The 18,598-nt window shown below is 40.6% G+C and overlaps 1 protein-coding gene across 1 annotated transcript in view; it reads right to left on the reverse strand.

The window, feature by feature from the left end:
• Positions 1–528: 528 nt before the first annotated feature.
• HS6ST3 (heparan sulfate 6-O-sulfotransferase 3) overlaps positions 529–18,598 on the reverse strand; it is a 281,384-nt gene continuing 263,314 nt past the window's right edge. The window contains exon 2 of the mRNA XM_085057450.1: positions 529–6,333. Coding sequence (XP_084913576.1) covers positions 5,628–6,333 — 706 coding nt within the window. The 3' untranslated portion in view covers positions 529–5,627. The remainder of the gene's footprint in view (positions 6,334–18,598) is intronic.

An 18,598-nucleotide genomic window follows, 5' to 3' on the forward strand; every position in this document is an offset into this window, starting at 1 on the left:
TCTCCACTGTATTGTATTTCCAGCAGACATCTGGTAAGTTCAAGTCCCCCATAAGAGCAAAGACTAACAATTGTGAGACTTCCCCCAGGTGCTTATGGAATATTTTATCTGCCTCTTCCACCTGGTTGGCCAGTTTGTAACAGACTCCCACCAAGACATTGGCCTTTTGGCCTTTCCCATGATTGTTACTCATGAACACTTGACCTTTTCATCACTGTCGACAAACTCTGGAGGCTCAGAACACTGCCTACCTACAGGGCTACCCCGCAGCTTTCATACAGGTAGACTTCAAGAGCAAACCAGCAGCATGAGGCTGACAGTGCAGCAACAGACTTCAACTTCTCATTATTCGCCACAAGAGCTCAGGAGATTGTCCTGACAGTTTGGACTGATCCTCAGTGCTGTTGGAGCAGAAATTAAGTCCAACTGGAAGTAAAAGATTCAGTATTGTGCCCTAACATAATTAAATCATAAGTTATAGCAATGTGGTTTTCCTCCATGTACATTTTGTTGAAAAAACACAGTAGATTTTTACTATGACTTGAAGCATTTTTAGTCATTTTTATGGTTATGTAGATAAGATCGAATCTTTAGTGTTTCAAAAACACAATCAATGTTTATTTGTTCTCATAAGTAATTCATGGACCCAACAATATTCAATGAAACTTCATTTTTAACAGATCTCTTAATGAGCATAATTTTACAGAAAACCACCAACAAATAAATATATGAAAATAAATTTTTTTGACATCACAATGGTTAAACACATTAAATAATTCATTAAATTGTGCTTTACGTCAATGAAAATCCCTAGGTCTACAAACGATCTTTTAAATAGGAATGAAAGTATATATGATTACTCACAATACAATTTCTTAGTAGCAGAGTTCACAAACATTATTGCACATAAACAGAAGGAAAATTCCTAAAGAATAAAGTAATTTACAGCCTATTAATTTATTCTTTCATTTTAAATATGCCAACTGATGGGAACTCTTTATTTTTTTCTTCTCTTCCAACACTTATTTGAAATCACAGAGCTAGTGAAACAGCCAAGAAGAAAGCCAAGGACATTGCAGGCTATAGAACCCATTTCCCTCCACAAAATGTAGCAAAGAAAGTATTACAGGAACCAAACTGAAAGAAGTGTTACAATGAAAACTGGGTACCTTTTCCGAGTGTGCTTTTGCCACATGCAGGGAGGATACAGCCATTGACTCCAGCAGAATGACTTTATTGTGATTGTTCATCTTGTACATAGCAGTCCCTACTGGCCTGGAAACAAGATAATCCTTATCCCACACCAAAAAAAAGATAGTAATTCCATATGTACCACAGGAACAGCAACAGAGGGAAGAAAAAGTGAGATACATTTTAAAACAGCAGCACTCATAACTGATACAAGAGGGCAGGTGGGAAACAAGATCCCACTAGGGCAGAAGGAAGCATGTGCTAATGGGAAGACCAAATTAGGGAACTTCCCGATTTAGTTGTGGATATTAAATCTGAAAGATCTCCAAACACAAAGGTGATGTGACCTGCCATTTGGTTGAATGGGTATGGTACAGTTAGGAAGTCTGGCTCTGGATCTGACTTCCATCACTTTTTTGCTCTGTATTTCTGAATTTAGTGAAGAGCAAATAACTGCTACATATTGGGTAGAATCCATAGCAAGGCTATGACAGCCTCAGTATTAACACAACAGCAGTGGCAAATACCCAATAGCAGAAACATTGGGTTTTTAATTTTTCTTTATGGTGAAAAAGGTTTTTACTGTCAGCAATGATGAGTGGGGAAGTGCGGACAAATTTTCATTCCTTAATAAGGCCATAAGGCCATAAGGTGAGTGCTTGGACTAGGCATCAAATTATCAGGAACAAGTTCTAATGATATGGCATGTTTCTCTGTCTGCTCCAAGCTTACAGTGAATTGTAACTGGAAAAGGCTGTGCTGGGAATGTGATGGGAGAGATTAGCAAGTACATCTCCATTACAAAAGAATGAGGTTTGTTTCAGCACCACAGTAGCAGAAGCCAAATTGCCTTGTTTAAGCAACTGTATAATGCCAGGAAGATGGACAGAAATCCTATAACATTGTTGCTCATGAAGCTTTATAAAGAAATATGCTGCTCTCTGATTTTATACAGGCCAGTGTAATTATGGTGAAGTCTATGCTGTCAGAGCAATGAAAACCTGGAATAACAGAGATATGAAGCAGGACCTTGATTTTGTTTTTGCATTGCATTATTTCAGGCACAGTGCCCAAGAGGAAAAAAGCTGCAGGCCTGTGTCTTAGAAGTCAGCCTGAAGCTACTTCCAAACTGCTTTATTTCTCATGTACAAGGAAACCCTGCTAAGAAAAACAGGATTGTGGGTGCAGTGGGTTTGCTGGATCTGCTGCTGGAGCTAGGGAAGGAGGTGCCAGGTCCTTCAGTCCCAGAGCTCTGGACAAGGTCTTAGCTGCTGACTGCCCAACCCTCCCAAAAAAACCCCCCAAAACAACAAAAGCAACAAACCTCCTGTACAACCAGGGTTATTTGTTACACAGGCTCCAGAGGAAAAAAAATCCAACAAACCAACTTCAATTTTAAATAAATCCCAAGAGTTAAGGCAAATCCCGTTACCATAGATGGCACAGCACATTAACAGCTTTTCAGGACCCTAATCTTGACTCCTGGGAAATGACTGATGAAAAATGTTAGGCATCACATTAAGATGTTGCCAAACTATTAAAGCTAATGTAAACCACCTAAAAACTGCCTCGATTTTCCTCATTAGGCTTTGTTTTGTATCAGGCAGAAGGAACAGTCTGGGGAACAGTTGGTGAGCTTAGACAGCTGAAACTGATACTTATAGTCAGTGGTGAGGCTCCAGGGAAGTATTACTGAGCACTGTCTCCTCTCCCTTGAAAGGAAAACACCATATTTTCTAAATGAAAAATGAGGCCCCAGTTGCTATGAGCAGCATAGAGAGGTGGCCCGCTGGGCAAAAATTCACGTCTGTGAGGAAGGGGCAACTTTTTTTGCACTTAGGAGGAAGAAGAAAGGATGCCTTACAAAAAAGATGATGAGTTGGAATTTATTTTAATTCCTTGCTTACCTTCCTCCTTAAAGTGAATTTGGCCTTGCATCTTTCCTCCCACAGAGCTGGCTTCTCTCCTGCCCTTCAGGGTCTCCCCAGCACCCTGAGCTCCCTGTGCTCATGGAAACAAGAAGTGCACCTGCAAATCCTGGAGACAAAGCATTAGATGCCAAAAGCATCCTACCCCTTCTTGTGCTGTGTGGTCTTCAGCAAGATGTGGCAATGGGCGCAGGAATGGGGAGATGCAACAGTTCCCATCATCCCTGTGTCACTGACCAGAAAGCTCCCTCCCTCCACAGGGTCAGGGCAGCCCAGCCTAAAGCCCTGGTGCCAGCAGGTAAGATGTCAGATCAATGTGAATTACCTGCACAGTGCTAAAGCTGCAATAGTACCAGTGTGCCTTAGCTCTTCACGACCTCACTGTCCAGCAGCCAGGACACCCAGAGTGAGCTTCAGTCCTCGACTGTAAAGATTTCAATTTAAGTCTTGGAAGGTTGGTGTCCATAGGTGCGCGAGGGGTCGGAGTGCCTCTTCCAGGCGATGGGGATCCAAGCAGTACTGTCCAGGAGCCAAGAGAGCTCCTCACTCTTCTCTGAGGCAGACATCCCATAATCAGACAGGAGAATAACAACCTGCAGCCCTGCATTTTCCCCTCTGAATGCGGAAGTGGGAGAAGATGCACATGATCCACCAGTGGAACAGGTATTAGGGACCAAATCCCACCACTATTCACCCCAAAGCAACACACTGACAATCAGACGTAAAGCAGCATATTGCTAATGAACTACATTGATAATGAGGCATCATCCCGGTAGCCCTCTTTACTTCTTAATGCCATTATGATATTTCATGTTCAATGTATTATTGTATGCATTAATTCTCAACAGGATCGTTGGAACATACTCTTGATATTCTGCATAGATAAGTAGCAATAGCACTGTCAGAAGAAAAGAAGATACAGCATGCACAAAAAAAAAATCCAACTTGAAATGAAGCAACAAATTTTCAAACTGAGCCACTTTCTTCTCTAACACATTATTTTTTCAACCAACTGGACAGAAACCTTGAATTTTGAAAACAAGCAAGAAATGTGCATCCACATCAGGTACTCCAGTACTTCTAATTAGCAAATCTTTATGGTAAAAGCCATTCATGCATGCAATAATATACTTTCGGTATCTTGATTTAGCAGCCATGTTGAGGCACTTAGAGAAATTTCTTCCTAATGCTTTACATTAATGCCAGAAGAAGGAAAAAAACTCTCTGAGGAGATCTATGGTGCACAGGACCCTCTTTTTAAAATTTCACTATTACAAATGGAGTAACATAAAGTCTTGGAATAAACAGATGCAGTTTAGCCACAAGAATGTAACACGTGGAGGAAGAACCCATTGAATCTTTCGCTAGACAAGGAAGAAAAACAGATACAGATCTCTCATCATGAAAACAATAAATTTACAAAGAATCTTTATATAGAGTAATAAGTATCAAGACTTTCCACATATCCATTATGTATCCTATAAAAATGAAAGCTGATTTTTTTTCTAGCCACTACTGTAGTTAGAGAGAAAACAAATTTAAATTGTATGCACTCAGCATTAATGTATTTTAACAGACAATATCATAAACTTGCCTACCTTCACAATGTATCTCCAGGCTTTTACAACAAATCTGGAAAATGTCACACTAGTATTTAAGCTTTTCCTACTCTTTCTTTCCTCTTCCCTGGAGTTTGCTTGACCCCTTTTGTGAATGTGAAGGCAGATTTCATTGCCCCCAGCCAGATAATCCCTGCAATGTGTGCTCAGCTGCCACATGGACTTTGTTTCTCAAAGCTTGCCTTTGCCACACACACTCAGAAAGATGGCTCCTTCCTGGCTGGGCTTGGTACTCTCAGCATCTGCGGGGAAATAAGCCAACCCCTCCACCACCTCACCTATAATCGATTTCTGACTGCTGGCCTTTGGAACAGAACAAGCAACAGCCCAACCTCACGCTTCCTACATCTTTTTTAATCACCTCATCAAATTCTTCCCTTAATCAAAACACAGCATGTACAAGTTTGAAGGGGAATTTTGCACCTTTTCCATTTCATTCACTAGAATGAAACTACATTGAATGCACTACAGTTGCAATGAACAGTACGAAATAAACCAGCTCTCATGTCACAAAGGAACCAAGCCAGGTATTTTTCCCCGATTTATCATTCATGTCTGCACAAGTTCTAGTAGCTCAGATTGTACAGGGTACATCTGCTAATGCAAAGAATCTCTCTCTCTCTTCAACCCATCCTTATAGCTTAGGCCTTTGAAGGAAGTCTTTTCTGACAGGAATCTTATCCTACTGCAATTTAATAACACTAATCAATACGTATTGAGAAAAAATACATTCTCACTGGCAGAAACCAAGAAAAACTGAGATAAGGAGGGGGAGTTGTCAGACGAAGTCTCATTTACCAAAGCAGTAGGTCTCCCTTGGCTAATCCCCAGGTAGCCATGTTGCAGAAACAATCTGATCCTCCCATTGGTTAGGCAAGATGCAGGAGCATCACCACCTTGCAACCTGACTATTATAATCTTCAGTAACAGCTACTCCTGCTGCCTCTTCCCTTGGCCACTGGTGAGCCCTCTGCTCCCGCAGGAGTCGCCGCTCCTCTCTCCTCTTTAGCCGGTTCTTCTGATGCTCCTCTTGCTTGGAGTACTGGAAGCGCTGCAGGAACAGGTCCTTGGCGTATTCATACAGCTGCATGTCCAAGAAATTCAGCTCCTCTATCCGCTGCCGCACATCCTCGCCGATGTCCACATTGGAGGCCCGCGTTACATTGAACTGGGTGAATGGGGAAATGAATTTCAGGTTGAATGTCCTCTCAAAGAGATACTGTGTTTTCCTCTGAAATTCCGTCAGCCCGAAGAAGGCCATGTTTTTCAGATTGTTCTTGGCGCTTTGGAGAAGAATCATATTTCGTTCACTCTCATTCATAAAAGTCAGGTTGTAGCAGCCCACCAGGCTGAGGTCTGCCAGCATGCGCACCTGGCGGTTGCTGGCCAGATTGTAGCTACAATCCATGAATTCCTGTAAACTGACTCCAGACCAGTCGTCTCCTTCATAGCAGGTAGGCAGCTCGTCTGGTGTTGGGCTTCTTCCATCGCACATATGAAGGGAGGTTTTCCACGTCGCACCCCTCTGGACGTGTTTCCATTCACTCAAGTACCGCGACACTGGATCCCTCAGCATTGTGATGTAGTAGAAATTCCTGAAACATATAATTAAACACAGGTTTAAGATTTCAGTAGATTTCCCTATTTATTGTCCAGTAAAACCATTACCCAGCCACTGGCACCACACGCTTCACTCTTTCCACTGCACTTTAGGTGCACTTTTTCTGAGACAGAAGAAACTTCATAAATACCATGAATGAAATACAAGGTAAATTGGGAGAGAGAGAGAGATATGAAAGAAAATAAGCAGTTATCAGAGGAACAGAATTACTTTGACCTATCAGCTGTTCAGTGATAGTTACTTTATATAGAAACCAATTAACTGAAGTGCGCTCCCCTCCATGTTGAAGTATTAACCACCAGCAATATCAGAAACAATGTGAAAAGAGATTGAAATAATCCTGCAACTTCTCTTCGGGACTGAGGCATGCACATCTCACAAGATGCACAAGATGATAATCCATACAGCGCTTGGTCACAATCTAAGAAGAGCATGAGCTATTTCATGTGGATGGTGCAAGTGCTAAAAATAACACCATGTGGAAGACTGGCATGAGCCACCTTCTTAAGGAAAACCCTGTTATTAAGTGGGTTCAAGTGAAGATAATAAGAGACCAAAAATCCATTCATATGACTTAATTTTAGACATGTGCTTGATTGAAATTAGTTATAATCATGCAGTACAAAAGCATTTGTTGGTGTAAAGATTATCATTATTCAGCCTTATCTGTCAAGAATACAAAAGAGACACTAAGATATATTGATTTGAAATAGTGAAAATAACTACAGAACCCACATTGTCAGTTCATCTTTTTGCTATTAAATCCAGTTTGCATGTCTATTTATGCCAATCTGAAAGGGACTGCAATTAAATATGCATCAAGGAGTTTTTCACAGATTGAGATTTTTTTTACTAAGACATGTTTTACTCAATAACAACTCACCCGAATTATAAGGTGTTATCATAAACACAAACAAAAACTGAAATACTTAGGATTTCTCTCAGCTAGGATAACCAGAAAAAGATTCATGACTAAAATTAACATATGATCTTGTACAAAAATAGGCTCATGAGTTTGCATGACTCATCTTACTGCAAACTACACATTAATAAATCATGAGCCCTAAGATTTCTTAAGAAAAGTCTGGTCTCAGTACTTTTTCTTCAGCCTAGAGGAGGACGAAGGAAGTAACCAGGAAGCAGAGAAGGATGAAGGAAGCAAGCAGGAAGCAAGCTTTCTGAAGACAAGCTACCCTGTAAACAAACATTTTGGGAAAGTCATCTCATACAAGAGCTAACTCCAGTTAAATTAAAAATCTCAACATTTGTAACAGCCTCCAAGACAATTACTTTGCTTTTTCAGGTATCACCCACTTCCTGCCACTAAAGATTCACTATCTCCATAACACTTAGGTTTATCATAAAAATATTTATTTCCCCATATACTGCTAAATATGCAGATATATTATTCCTCAGTGGAGACAGAGCAAAAGGAAACAGGTCTGCATGCTTCATTCTTATTAATTCTGAATTTTCCACCTACAAGACCTAGAATATATTTTCCAGAATAAGGTTATGAGGCCAAACTCAAACATATGGACTGTGTTCTGCTGCAGGATAATTTCCTGAACTACTATCTAATGGAAACAAGAATTATTTCACAGCAGAAGCTTTTTCAAGAATTATTTCACAGCAGAAGCTTTACAGGTGGAAGGATTTAAACTAGGGAGTGCCATGGATGTATTTTCACTATCACTTGCACTGAAAGCCATGATTTCTGTCAGCATCAGATGATATTTTGAAGGATGATTATTCCTTCAAATAATTCCAAGAATATCTGAATTCTTGAATTGAATAAGAATTCCAAGAATAATTGAATAATTGAATAACTGAATTGAATAAGAATTCCAAATAATTCCAGAATCATTTGGAGCTTGGGTCTTCTGAAGCCATGGCCAAACCTCACATCAACTGTTTTGGTCCCCTTCAGTTACTTACACAGCCCACATCAACAGTGGACCCAAGAATCACAACCCTGCATAGCCAGGTATTTCTTAAATCCCTCTTTTCCTGCAGAGCAGGAAGTACCAGAAATCCTCCTGTGTGCTCTGCAGGATAGTTCCACTATGAAAAGCAGTCTTTGGGCACTTCAGGCACAGCCTTCTCAGATTGGATGCTCATCTCTTCTTGGCTCTACACTGCATGTATGAGAGCACATTAAGAACTACTTTCCATTTAACAGGGAAAAAAAGGGGATGCATTTCACAAGTGCTGTGCAGATAAAACAGCCCAATTCTCAAACACATATCAACTTGGAGCATGAGAACCTGTTGTTGCAACATCCAGCAGGCACTGATAGGGTAGTGACCAAAAACTGCTCAAACTCCAAGGGAGTTTTCATCCAAGAGATGAAAAGAAACGGACAAAGACTCAGAGGCAGTTGCAAACACCTACATCAACAAAAACGGGACATTGGCTTAGTCCTTGTATTGCTGCCCTCCTCTCTTCAGGTAATTTTGGATGTTATTATGTGGTAAAGGATGGATTTAGAAGTTTCTCTTGACAGTTATTTATACCTCTAATAATAGTTCTGTCTTTCCTCACACATCTACAGCAGTCCCATTCAGGCATGACTCAGAGCAACAACAATTAACAAAAATACCTCCTTTGCATCAATCATTTCCATTTCATCCCTGAATATGTAAATGTGTTTGATGTGCAATAAACAGGAGTACAAAGCAAATGCATGGAAATGAGAACAGCACATCTTTGTATAACATCCCCAGCTTCCCTTCTGCAGACCAGGACAGAAAGCTTTGCCAGTCTGCTGCTGCTGCTCCTTGTGACTACCTGACTTCTGCAACTGTTTTCACTGCCCAAATTAATCTGCTGCTGGTTTCTGCAGCTTTCAGAGAGTTGCCTTCTTGTATTATCAACTGAATAGCTTCTTCATCTGGCAGACAACCAACAGCAGCTTGACACACATTTAGTTTCTGAGGGGCTGATAATTTATGCCACATTCACAGTTTACAACCTTCTGATTTGTTGTAACGTGTGTCCTTCCTGTCCCTGACCCCGCCCCCCTGACCCCTTCTGACTGGATGTGAGTCAGGACCGCCCCCCATCCCTAGAGATAAAATTCCCAGCCACATCCGGAACGGGCCTCTTTGGTTCTGGACTCATATGGAACCTGTACCCTCCCTCGCCTTCCCTTCCCCCTCCCCAGTCTCCCCACTCCTCCCCTGTTTTCCTCAATAAAAACACCATGGAGACCAGGAACCAGACAGCTGCCTTTCTAAACCTGCAACGCTTCTACAAGAACCGTGTCTGACCAGCCCCACAGCTCGTGGCCATGGAATGACCATCCTGCGTGTTCCGGTTCTAGGGCAGCCCTCCCCCGCAGCAGGGGAGAGCTGCTTTCAGGTTCTGCACTGCTGCACTGATTAACCTTCTGTTTGTGACCCCTCTGTCACCCTTTTAACCAATCTGAGATTGGAAGACCTTAAGATTGCTTCCACCTGGTCCTGGACACTGTCCAGATGACACTGTTACATGCTACATCTGGACTGGATGCTGCACTGAAGTTGTGCACTAAGTTTTCTTTCAGGGAAAGGATGTCGTATCTCTAGAATAATGATATAAGTAAACACATGAAGGCCATGAACATTTGTTTCAATTGGAAAATTATATAAATTATAAAAAATATCTTGGGAAACTGTTTTCAAATTGTTTTCAAATGTTGACATTTATGGAATAATTATAGAAGCATTTTGGAGCTCTCGGTGCTTCATACGCTGGGAATGGTTGAGGAGTCAGCTCATAATAAAGAGAAGAAGCAGGTCATACAAATATGAAACAAAATATGAAACAGCCTTTCTTCACTGCTCAGTAAAATAGCATACAGTTAGCTAAATACTGATATGCCTGAGGCTCTCTGAATATAGATGTGCTCTTGTTCTCATTGGTGTAAATGACTCTCCTGCATCACCCATGCTCACACTTACATGGCATTGTTAAACTCCATGGCTACCCACTGTGGGAAATACTGAGCAAAGAATTAAGTAATGACTTCTGTTAGCTTGTTTGTCAAAGCAAACTCATTGCAGACCTCTTGCCTTCATTTTAACAGACTCCCATCATCAACTGCTCAAACTACTGTCACAGACACCCTCAGTGCTTAAAGGCTAGCCAAAAAGAATATGCTGGTATATTCTGAATAAAAATGTGCTGATGTAAAATAACTTCAGCAAGAAGATATTTTACAGAAAATATTCCAAATTAATTAAAACCCATGCAAGTTATATATATTTATGTAACTAATACCTCTGTGTGTGTGTGTGTGTGTGTGTGTGTGTGTAAAAATTTATAGTGAAATCTGGCTGTAACTTGTGTTCGTTAATGAATGACAGAAAAATGATAGTAAATGCACAAGTGTGTGTTTGCCAATACACCTTGTGACTGTCAGATAAACACACAGACATGTAAGAACTGTCCAGATACCATTTCAAACAGCAGCCCACTAGTCACAGTGTAGCTCCTCCTCAAAGGAAACTTTATGCATCTTCCCCAGATTAAGCAATCTCTCTTTGAGCATGATGTACTGAAACTAAGTGAAGGCTTATTGAAGTTGTCACTATGGGACAGTTGATGTTTTAGACAGGTGATGGTCAGGGCAAGGGCCCAATGATCCATGCAAGGGCTCAGACAAGCACCAGTGTGAAGCGTGGGCTGCACACTACTGTTTACATTAGAATGATAAAATACTTGGTAATTCCTAAGGCTCTAGTCCTACTTGCATGAAATCCAATCTCTTCATTAGCATTAGGCAAAGAAAACCTTTAATTAATAGAAGAGATAAAATGAGCTTCTAGTTATAACCTAAGAACATGTATTTCTTCTACATTATAAGTTATTTTAATATAAATACTCTAATCTTACATTAATCCTTCAATAGTATTGCTCTGGTTTAGAAATTAATTTCAGAAGAGCACAGTCTGCTATTAGCAGAGGTGATCCCAAACCAGGGCATTTTGCCTCCTCTATCACCATGGAACAGATGTCCCAGCTGAGGGAGATTTACTAAATACGTGAAGGATCAGTGCACACTGAGAACAAAAACATCCTGTAGGGCCTCCTGGGGAAGAAGGATGAATGGCATCTTCATAAAAGGAGGACAGCATGCTCATGGCAGGGGATGCGAAGACAGAAGAGTATTTGAGGTGGAGAAAAAGAGTCACTGGAGAATATTTTGGAAAACACTAGCAGACTGAAGAAAGAAAAGTCAAAGTGACTGAAACATCCAGGTGCATCATAAAATCATCCACATTCTGGTTCTTCCTGGCAGCAAGGAAAACAAAAGCCCTGGTCAAGTTAATGTCCCAAGTAGAGACAAGAAATTAGTAGCTTTAATTGTGGAAGTGAATGTGCTCCTGAGGAAAGGTCTGAAATACCCTGAAAGGTCTGAAATCCATCCTGTCAGCACACCTCTGCTACCAACAGAGGTTGTGGCAAGATGAAGGTGTAAGAAGGATCAGCATTATGTGAACAAAAGCCTTATACTTCCCACTTTTATCCTGAAGCCCAGGTTCTCAGAGGCAGTAACAGAGTTAGCCTGCAATCAGGAACCTCTCTTTGGGCAAAGTATTGTCAGTATGGGGAATACTGAAAGGAAGAGGGTAAACAAATTAAGCAAAAATAAGTATAACACAGTGCATATACAATTTGGGAATAACAGCATGCAACAAGAACGATGGGGCAAGGCAGAAAGAAAAAAAACATTGCTGGGTTGATCTGAACTGGTCAAAGTCACCCTGGTGAAATGCAGATATATCAGCTCAAGGCTGGAAGCATTTCTGTGCAGTGTCTCTGCATCTGTGGTGCACTTAATGTACAGATAACCTGCCCAAAATAACAAGAACAGACTATACTGATCCAGAACAGTGGCACTGTAATGAAAAAGCTATGAAACAGTGCACAAAATATATGCATGTCCATCTGGCTGCAGGAAGCATCATACAGCTTATTCACCAAGCTAGACAGATAAACCCTAGCTGTCCCACAAACTTTTGCAAAGATGATGTAGCAAGAGCACATAGGCTTCTTAAGCTTAGTGTCTGTCTCAGGATGCTAGACACTGTGATGGAATGGTTTTCTAAGAAATTCTTTACATAAGTTTGTGACCTTAATACTATAAGCTGTCCTTTCAGGTTTTCATGGGTTTCTTGACGAGACTTTTACTGAAAGAACAGTCACCAACATAAAAAAGCGAAGGTTTATCTACTCTTACCATGTGCATCACCTGCTCAGCATGTAGGAAAAGCACTTAATTGGCTATTTTCTCAGAGGATATGAGCACTCACCACTTCTGCTGTTTTTATCTGGGATGATGAGCATTGTACTTACTTAAAACAGAGGCTGTAATGTTCTATAGACACTTACTCCACATTAAAGGAGAACTTAGCAGAGTTAAATGAAAGAAAAATAAACCCCCCCAGCTTTAATTTTGAGGTACAAAACTATAAAATTTTAGGTGTGTCTCATTATTCCTCTGAGATTTTGTCCCATGGCTCTGAATCCAGCTGGAATAAAAACTGGCCATTGTTTCCTATTTCTGAGTTGCCCACAAGCCTCTGTTGGTTAAACTACCCTTTTTGTTCCCCCAGTGACATAAAGAGCACTGAATCCATAGGATGTGCCTGCTCAGAGAAGGGACTGGAAGGGACTGGGACTACTTTCAGGATAAGGCATCTAACTGCAGTGGTTATATATGAACTACACAATCAAGACAAGCTCTGAAACCAGTGGGGAGCTGCTCAGCACAGGCAGTGGTGTGTGTCTGGCCATGGCAGGGGCCACCTCTGGCATGAGCTGCATCCCTTTAGAGGCTCCCTGTGCATCACACCTTGTGCCTGGGGCACAGAGGGAGCTTAATTGCTACCTGGAGATGTCTATATTGCTCAGGTGTCTCTGTCTGCAAGGTGAACCCAGTGCCTGGAGTCAAAGGGTCCTTGCCTGAAGGGATGTAGTCACAGAATGCAAAGTTCAGACCAATATCAAAAACTAACCAGTAACATAACATTTTGTAATGAGGGAGAAGTAACTACAGACAACCTCCATTTCATTACTTTCTCTACCTATAATACATCTACCAGTCATGGTATAATATCTCTTTCCAAACATGTTTATAGAGTGGGAGTATTCCTCAAATTAAAACAAAGTTTTAAAGCAAGTTCTGTATTATTTCATACAAATCTTCAATCCAGCAGTTAGAAAAACAGTCTATTATAATTTTATTGTCCTTGCTGATATATCAGTATATCAGTGTGTCAGAGGGAGGGCTGGGAGTCAGACAGCTGGGATTGTATTTCTGGTTCTGGTAAGCAAAGGCAGTTGCTCGAGAAGTTATTTGTGATGACACAGTCTGTTGCAGGCAAGAGAAATGTGGTGGTTGGGCACTGGGAAGCACTTAAGAAATGTGAAAGCTTATATTTCCTTGCATGTTAGGAGGAATACTCCCTGTCAACAACTTCAGTTTCTTTTACAGTAATTCACTGTTTTCATTATAAAACTCACAATTTTTCTGTTCAGAAATTGCAAGCTCTTTTTTCTTTAAAAATATCTTCTGAAATACCAGATTAAATTCTGTATTTGTGCTCAGGAAAGCTTTATGGCACTGTTTTGGATTTTGTTTTTTTTTTTTTGCATGGTTGTTGATCAGAAGATTAGTGCCCTTCACCTGATTAAAGAATGACAGATGACAAGGAGTGTCTTTGGAGATCACTCACTCTCTGACATCAAATAACTTTTAACAGTAGTGATTTAGGGTAATCCAGAAGGGTAGAAGAAAGGGAATGAACCTTTGGCAACACAAATGCTGCATGTACAACATTAGGAATTTTTCCACCTAAAGAGTCTAATTTTCCTTGGTGTGAAGCTAGAACAAATTCAATAATGGCATAGAGCTATACAAAGATGTGAGAAGAATGAGATATTAGGTAAGCTATTTTAGCATAGCACTGGTTCATAGATTCTTGTAATACAGAAAAAAAGATGAATTTCAAAATGCAGCCATACATCTGTACTGCAAACAGTGGTAAAAACCCCATTCGTGGAGACTCTTTTTTTTTTTTTCCCTTAAATACTTCAGGAATGAAGACAACTGGCCTGGTACTGTGCATACTGAAAATTTCCTTTTAAAATGCTGTCTGCTCTTAGAGTTAGGACCTGTGATTTTGTACTTCTTTAAAGTAATGAATAATCATGACAATAATAATCACATTCTTGACATATCACATTGCCATATGCCCTTCAATATCATCAGTGAAAATATATCTTGGGACCTACTGCTGCAAAAGGAAAGTGGGAGTGCTGAGAATTTTTTTCTTGACATAGGAGAATATAAATTTGTGAGAATACAGATTTTAATGAAGTATTTCCAAGTTGTCTAAGACATTAGGTGGAGATCAAACAGCAGCCTTTCAGTACCTAAGAGGAGGCCAGTGAGAAGGTAAAGCAAGGCTTTTCCCTCTTGTGGATGATGGGGTAGCTAATGAGGGACAATGGTCATAAACTGAAAAAGGTGAGGATACAAGGAAAACAATTTTCATTATGACAATAATTAAGTGTTGGAAAGCTTAGTCAGTAGCAGCTCTGCATCCTCCACCCTTGGAGATTTTGAAGATCCAACTGGACAGAGGCCTGAGCAACCCCATCTGTGCTGAGTGGTGACCCTGCTCTGAGCAGGGGGTTGGACTTGAGACCTCCTGAGGTCACTTCCCACCCAAGGGGTTCTAGGATTCTGCATGACAGTGGAAAATCATCAACTGTATAGTCCTGTCAGACAACACATCAAACCAGAACCAACTCTACAACTAAATCATCCCCATGTCTTTGTTCTTTCTCGGCCACCCTAGGAAGAGTACAGAGGATTTTTAGTCCCCTTTTAAAGATTGTGGGTTTTTTAAAATTTGATTTTAAGTAGGGCTATAACACTCTGAATCAGCACACCCTGAATTATTGAGCAACCTCATGAATATTTATTTCAATGACACATTATTCAATATAGAATCTCCAGAAATTGGAGAGGACAGTGCAGCCGCTACATGTCCCTAAAGAAATTAATTCTGTTCACAGGTATCCAGTTTGGATCTTGAGCAGCTCCTTGGCTAATGAAACGATGTAGCTGCCCATGGTTTTAATCCCACTATTTCAGAAAATGCACATGAACAGCATATGAATATGTGTGAGCTCTCTGAGCTAATATAGGTTTTTCCTGTTTGTTGCCTTCAGGATTTAGGCATAAATTTTCGAACACAAAGCATAAAGTTGGGCATTTTACTCTATATTTAAACATGTAGGTAAGCTCAGCCTCATTGGCAGTAAAGAAAATACAGAGTATTCTGAACAGATAAGCAGAAATGTGTTGATTTATTTAGCAAAAGAAAGCTCTCAGAGACATCACGGTGCCCTACCCTGCCAGTGCAGATAACAGCACTCAATTATCCCCTTCCTAAAGCATCCTAGCCCCTTTTGAGATATCCTGTTCATGCTGTTGCTCCTATGGAAAAGATCTTGTGAAGGTTGCTTCTTACAGTTAGGAACATGGGTCTTATTCCCAAACAAAACCTGGTCTTGGTCTACTTAGATCCAGTTATTCTTGAGTTAACACTGAAAATACATCAAGGACGTTTATAAATGTAACATCAGAGAAGGAGAAAGAGCATTTAAGTTGAAGATCAGAGAGAAATCACACCTCTCAACTTTCATTTTACAAAGCTGAACTAGTTTTTATTGTCTCCTCTCATAAGAAAAGTCGTAAGTGACCATGCTGAAGTCCCCAAAACCCTTGGGTCATGCTCAGATCACTTCACTGAGTTTTCCAACATCTCAGCTTTTCATGCTAGCTTTTGATAGGGGGCTTACAAAAGTAAGGAGCTCCTGGGATTATTCCAGTTTTTGATCATCATAGCAGTCCGTTTCTGGCATTTGAACTTGCACAACTTCAAATTTCACTATACATGGCTAGAATTGAGCAAATTTCACACAAGGCTTTAGAGGTGCCTCGTAGAATAAACATTTTTTACCTCCACTGGCAATGTGTTCTCTGACACACCCTCACATTGCATCTGTTTTTTTATTGGGCCACATAACTCTGGAAACTCATACTCACTGTGCTACTGGCTAAGATGGTCCCTGCCTGTGATAGCGGGCTGCAACTTGATGGTCTTTAGGATTCCTTCCAACCCAAACTGTTCTGTGGTTCTACAAATATGAAGACTCCCTGATTTGGCTGGTAAGCACTCAGTTGACAGAGGACATTTGTCTCTGCTGGCTTCAGATGCATGACCACACGCTTTGCACTACTAAACTTCATTTCACCTATTTTTATGAAATCCTTAAGGTCATTAAGGAAATTGCATAAATATACTTGAGCTTTTAGTGCCGACATCATTAATGGAAACATGAAACAGGGTCAGAGTTAAGTCTAGCCCTGTGGAAACTCATGGATAACTTTCCTTTAAGTTCCTCTTTCAGCACATCCTGTTTTGTTACCAGCTTCTTGTTCACCAGAAGATTCTTATGCTCAGCCTAATGTTTTCTGCCTTGTATAATAACTTTGCAGATATTGGCCTATCAAATACTTTATTGAAGGTAAATTCCCCTTCTGCTATCTGAGATGGATGCTGGATATTTACATGTCACAGCCCAGAGGCTGGTGGCCCCAGCTTTGGTGCATGGAGAACACAGAGATCAGTTAAGATGGGGAAATGACAATTTGTTTCAGAGTGAAACGGTCTGGAATAGAAATGTACAGATGAGGTGATTTGATGTAAAAACAAACAAGCTTGATACAAATTGTAAATCATTTCTTGATGAGACACAAATCCAACAAAGTTCCCTCCAGTGATTTTTGTTCTTTGCCTAAATTATATCAAGCTCAGTTGTTCTAAGTATTCCATAAATTGCTGAAAGGAGCGAAGTAGCAAGAACCTTGATGAAAAAAGATACAAACACAAAATACAATAATAATTAAAAGAATGAGAATTGCATTGTTCTATCAAGCACCTGCATAAAAAACCCCTTGTACCTTGTAAGAAACAGGGTGTGAGCATACACAGGAGGAAATACTATTCAAAAGCAATAGAAATGCAGTGTCTTACAAGATTCTTTAAAGATATGCAAGGCATTTGTACTGGGGAGAACAAGAAATCTTCTGTGGCCAGGACTGGCAAAGGAGGAATCCACTGCTCACATCAACCCCATTCTATCTTGTCACTATTGTGAATAGGTCATTGCGGTGTCTCAAAAGAACTGTGTAAATCTGGGGTACATGTGACCTCTTTACTCAAAATTATTGTTTCCTTTTTCTCTCCCTTTGCTATGCCACTGCACAGAAGGGTGCATTTGCTCCTACCCACCTATTCCCCGAGATACCTCTAGCCCCAGCCTGGGGAGGAAGTTCTGAACTTGCCCTTCTCCCGAAGATGTTACAAGTACAGGGGAAAGGACCTAAGGGCTTGACCCACAGCAGGAAGTGGCAGCAGAAAACAAGAGCTAGCCAGAGAAAAGAAAGGTGATGACAGGCAAGGGACAAGAGAAGAGCAAACCCAAAAAACAGTGCTGCACAAGGAACCTGCAGCTCAAACTTGTTTTGCCAATGCAGCTTTAAAGGGTTACAGAAACCTGTTTGGAAAGAGACCCTCCTGAATAAGTCTGAGGTCTGAAGTCATGGGTAACAGCTTAGCATAGCAGGATTCATAAAATACCTCTTATGCACACAGGACAAACCACAAAATCCTCCTCATGATCAGGTCACAGTCTCCCAGCAGTTGCCAAAAAGGTCAGAGAAAGTCCCTGTTTCTGGAGGAGTCTCCGTGGGGGAGGTTCCTGCCTGGGTGACCGAGCACTGCTCCAGCTCCAATGCAAAAAGGTGGGGACACAGAACTCCTGCCTTTTCAGTAACTCATACAACAAAAGGCATTTCATAATGGTTATAAAGAAAAAATTCTCTGCATACTTTAATGCAGAATTATGGGAGATCTTTTATCACAAGCATCCTGGCTGCCTGCAGGAATACATTTAATTGGTAAAACTCAGTTTAAAAGAGCCCCTGAAAAAATGAATAAAATGTAGCCAGATCCTTAAATCTTCTGACATTTACATTTCTTCAGACAGATTTTGTTAGGTCTAAAACAAAGCAAAATTACTTACTTTAAATTCAAATACAATGTTTATTTTTATCCTCTTCCTGTTTTTTGAATGAGCTGTTTCTACCCCATTTTATTCTATGGCTAGGTGAG

The sequence above is a fragment of the Lichenostomus cassidix genome, chromosome 1 (genome assembly GCF_008360975.1).
Source record: "Lichenostomus cassidix isolate B80296 chromosome 1, HeHo_3.0, whole genome shotgun sequence".
Taxonomy (NCBI): Eukaryota; Metazoa; Chordata; class Aves; order Passeriformes; family Meliphagidae; genus Lichenostomus; species Lichenostomus cassidix.